This window comes from Fulmarus glacialis, unplaced genomic scaffold (genome assembly GCF_000690835.1).
Source record: "Fulmarus glacialis isolate BGI_N327 unplaced genomic scaffold, ASM69083v1 scaffold24707, whole genome shotgun sequence".
NCBI lineage: Eukaryota > Metazoa > Chordata > Aves > Procellariiformes > Procellariidae > Fulmarus > Fulmarus glacialis.
In genome coordinates, this window is record NW_009225448.1 from 8,999 (window position 1) to 13,396 (window position 4,398).

Below are 4,398 nucleotides of genomic sequence, written 5' to 3' on the forward strand. Positions count from 1 at the left end.
GAGTGATGCTCTAATTACAACCCTGAAAATATTCACGAACAGCCACTCCTCTGCTGAACTTTCCAAAAGAATTTAAAAAACTGATTCTTTCCCCCCTGAACATGTCCTCCTAAGCAGCAGCACCAAGACTAAGGCACACCTATGTTTCCCCTCACTACAGGTTTCAGGAGCCTGCTGACATTCTCCTAACACCGTAAACCACAGGGAGAATCCAAGTTTAGTTCAGTACACATTTTTAATCCCTTGTTTTTAAGCTACTCTAGCATAATCTTAAATCAATAAGGTTATCTTTCTATAGGTTTAGAAATCAAGTCCTTTAAATTGAATAAAAAGGCTGAAACTTACTCAGCTGAACACTGAGACCTTGATTCTGTTCTGCCCGTCCCACAGCTCAGCGACTCTGAACCGTAACCAAAGCTAACTGGAGCCTCCACTAAGCCCATGATGAGCTTCAAACATAGCTGGACACTAGATCACCAAGCAGTTGACCTTCGAACTCCTCCAGGACGCTGCAGCAAAAGAGCTTTTTCTAGAGGCTAGAGTAATGGCTCTCGCCTTATTGCCACAGGAAATGAGATAGAGTTCAGCACACGCACCCCAACGTGAGCCCGTCCTGTCAGACGGGCACCAAACCTGGCTACGTGGAAATACAAGGTTATTCTTAGCAACTCTCAGATTTCAATACAGCAACAGCAAGAGCCAAGAAAGGCAAACAGCAAAGTGCCTGTTCCCACTCCTCGTCCCGATACACTGTGTATTGCAGTAATTCCAGGTTTCTCCCATATACACAAGTGTTGTCTTCATTGGTTTGGCTGAAGGCCCGTCCCCACATGATGTTTCTTTAATCCAACAACAGGACTGGAAGGTCACCCTCCCACCTGTTTGTAACCTCAAAGCATTGTTACAAGAAGGAGTAAATGTTACAATTTGAACATGACCGGAACAAGATTCTGCAAAGACTGTCAAACTGCAGGAAAACTATCACAATAAAGGCACAAGACTCCTCAAAAAAGAGCAGGAGGGGGAGAAAATCCCTTAGACATTACTTGGCTGTGCCTAGGAACTCCAGAGGACACCATGCTACCAAGCAGTCGCGAGCACATTCACCTTGGCAAACGGAAGAGACAGTACAATTCCCTTTTACAGCCCCTAAATTTATACCCCAGTATCACCATCAGGAACTCGAGTTCTCTGACCAGCACTCCACGTGCAGATGCTGCAATCGGTTCCTTGAGTGTGCTAAGGGTCGTCACGACAACATTTCTGACTAATGTACTGACCTGAAAGTCAGCGTGCTTCAGCCAGCTGTCAGTGCTGCAATTCAGCCTCGGCTCTTACAAACAAGGCTACATTACAAATGTTCAGAAGGGCAATTTCCAAAAGGGCCATCAGTACCTCCCGTGCCCTCAGCGTGCAACTGGAAGTTTTATTATCCTGAGAGAGGCTAGATGGGACACTTAAACATGCGCTCTAGTAATATTTCTAGCAACATTTCCACAAGCCAGACTTTCTAAAAAGCTTTCATTTCAACTCACACATTATTAAGATCTATGGCTCATTCAAAAGGCTCAAGGCAGCTTGTGAAACACGTGAATGTGTGAAGTGCATTGTGTTAAAGAACAACACAAACCTCCTCACTGCTGAAAGAAGAATCAGTGAATCAACAGTGGTTTATGTCACTTTCATGGATGAAGATAAAAATACAGGTGGAAAGGATTGCTGGGACAAACAGTTTCACAGAACGTGCCTCAGCTGAGCGCAAGGCTGCAGCATTCTTCAGTGAGAAGCACACAGCTCTAACACTGAGAAGGCTTACGCCCAAAGGCACACTGATCTGAAGTCTCTAGAGGCACCTACAAATTATTTCTTTAAAAAAAAAAAAAATCACACAACAGACTTGCTGATAAATCACTTGTTGGTCAATATGAAGCAGCAAATCACTAAGGTGGCTCTTTCAGTCAGTTAAAAATGCTTACTACAGTTAGAAGACAACCAAACTAGCTTAGAGAAACAGCAAGTCCCTTAATCACTTGTTTATATTTCAGGCAGCATATCTGCGTGCTGAGGCACTGGTTTTGAAATAGTCTCCAAACATCGTTACAGATTCTGCTCTCCCCAAGTTTTACACTCTAGTGTTCAGTAATATCAGGCTATTTAATGCTTGTCAGTCTTCTAAGAAAACTTTGGCTAAGTTTTCTAAGAAGTCTTTCTAAGTTTTCTACGAAGTCTTTGGCTGTTACTGTGTGATCCCATGCTGACCATCACCTTCTGTGCTGTCTGAGCAGGAGGTCCCAATGCCCCCATCCCCGCTGTCAGCCACACTTGAACAGCGACTGACACGGCTCTGGAACTTCACAGACAACATAGGTGTTTTCCAGTCAGTCTCCAAGAAATGACTCTTCTGACTGGTGCTGGGATCTGGAGAGGAAAAGCCAGGGATATTTATGTTTTAGCCAACAGACTGAAAAGCCTTTTAATACACCTAATTAAGCCATATCTAATTACCCATGCTACCAAAACCCAAACTGATCCTTGCTTGACTCCCCATATTGTTGCTAAAGAAATCTCTTTTGCAAAAGGAAATGACAGCAAGCACAAGGAAGTCAAATAATATCAACAGGAGACTGAAAATCAATCATGTTATGGAAGTCAGAATGCAAAAGCAGTAAGTTATATTCCTATTGATAAGTTTGGTGATATTACACCCAGCTGATGCTCTGATACTCAGACTAAAAAGAAGAGCAACAACATTGGCACACAGCAAAACTGGTTAAATTAAAGATATATTTTTGTATTAACTGTTAAGAACTCTCCCAGATTTATCAGTTATCACTAAAGAGACAGGTTCATTATCAAATGATTCTCTACCCTTGCATACCCATGCAATTGTTTCATTCTGCAGGAAAAGACATTGTTTTTTTAATAAAAAGATTTTAGTAAAGAACCCTTCTCAGGGCCACAGGTCTCCTCAGAGAAACTGAAACAGGATCCGACAGCAGCAGGGCTTTAAAGAAAGGACTGTCCTTACCCGATGGATTGTTCTGCTGGAGCCTCAGGTCTGGATGTTTCTCAAGAGCAGCCATCTTACCTATCCAGTGAACTACAGGACAATAAATACAAATCATATTTTAAATCAGCATAAACCAAACCCTGTTCCCACTAACCCAGCGAAGGGTACATACACATCAGCTACTCTTCATTCAGAGTAACACAGTATTTCATATTTAATTAGCATCTCCTCCCAAGGGTATCTCTGTTTCATCCTCGCAGCAACAGAGGCAATACTTAAAAAAACCCTTGCAGTTATTGTAGCTTTTCTTCATGCCTGAGAAATGAGGAGAGTTCCTGTTTCCAACATTCTCCAGGTATGCAGCAGTTCAGCAGCGCCTTTCAACTGGGGCATGTGTTATCCCCATCATAGTTATTTATAGAGCATCAGTCACCATGGTACCTACACGCTGGCTTTATGTCTCTAGAGACTAAAAATTTCCCTTTAAAAGTCTTAACTCTAAACCAGTTCATTTCTGCCCTCTGTAGAGGTCACTCAGCAACTACATGCAGAAATGCAGTCATTCAAAACTTAGTGTTGCTGTTCCATAAATGGCAATCATCATCTATCCAGAGCTTTGGTTTAATTTATCTGCTTATCTGAGTATTTCAGACAGTGAATTTCCTGCCTCTGATGATGCAAGTATAATTTACAGCTCCCAGGCTTCACTGTGGAAATTCAAGGCCTCTCTCCACTCCACCAGCCAAATACTAAATCCTCGATCACCAGCTGTTACAGATTTTTGCTTAAGTGATTCAAAGAGCTCACAGAAACCATTAATTCTTAGAAAACATACATATACAGATTTTACAACATAGGATAGACATTGGGAACACAATAGGATAATGAACCAGAAGCAGCATTTCACCCAGCGAGGTAGTAAAACACTTCTAGCTAAACACAGTGGTTATTATGTTTAATTTAGGTATGTTTCTGAAATTCCCGACTTTAAATCTCAGTCTCCAGCACTACAGTCAGGCAGTTAACAGGGAAATTCAAGCGTGGGCTCTTGAAATAAAACAGACAAAGCAACCAAAGCATTCCCACCTCAGTCAGCACCACCCTCTCACAAACACACCCCCCCACGAAGAGCACCCACGCCATCTTACACACCATCCCCTCCCAGCAGCGGGCACAGGGCAGACTCTGCAGAGGGGGTGGGAAGGGAGAGGTGGGTCACGAAGGGAGGGGGAGCAGCGCTTTACCCGACGGTGGGGGAGAGCTTGGGGGGGGTACGTGATGTGAAGGCAGGCTGCGGGGGGGAAGGGAGGGGGGAATGCCCTTCGCCCCCCAGAAGGGGATGAGGAGAAGAGTGATTTGGGTGGAGGGAGGGGAGAGGGGAAGGCAGT

At 43.6% G+C, this 4,398-nt stretch overlaps 1 protein-coding gene across 1 annotated transcript in view; it reads right to left on the minus strand.

The window, feature by feature from the left end:
- CEP85 (centrosomal protein 85kDa) overlaps positions 1-3,084 on the minus strand; it is a 10,071-nt gene extending 6,987 nt beyond the window's left edge. The window contains exons 1-2 of the mRNA XM_009582488.1: positions 3,029-3,084; positions 2,266-2,418 (exon numbers count right to left, since the gene is read on the minus strand). Coding sequence (XP_009580783.1) covers positions 2,266-2,418; positions 3,029-3,083 — 208 coding nt within the window. The 5' untranslated portion in view covers position 3,084. The remainder of the gene's footprint in view (positions 1-2,265; positions 2,419-3,028) is intronic.
- Between the last annotated feature and the right edge of the window lie 1,314 nt (positions 3,085-4,398).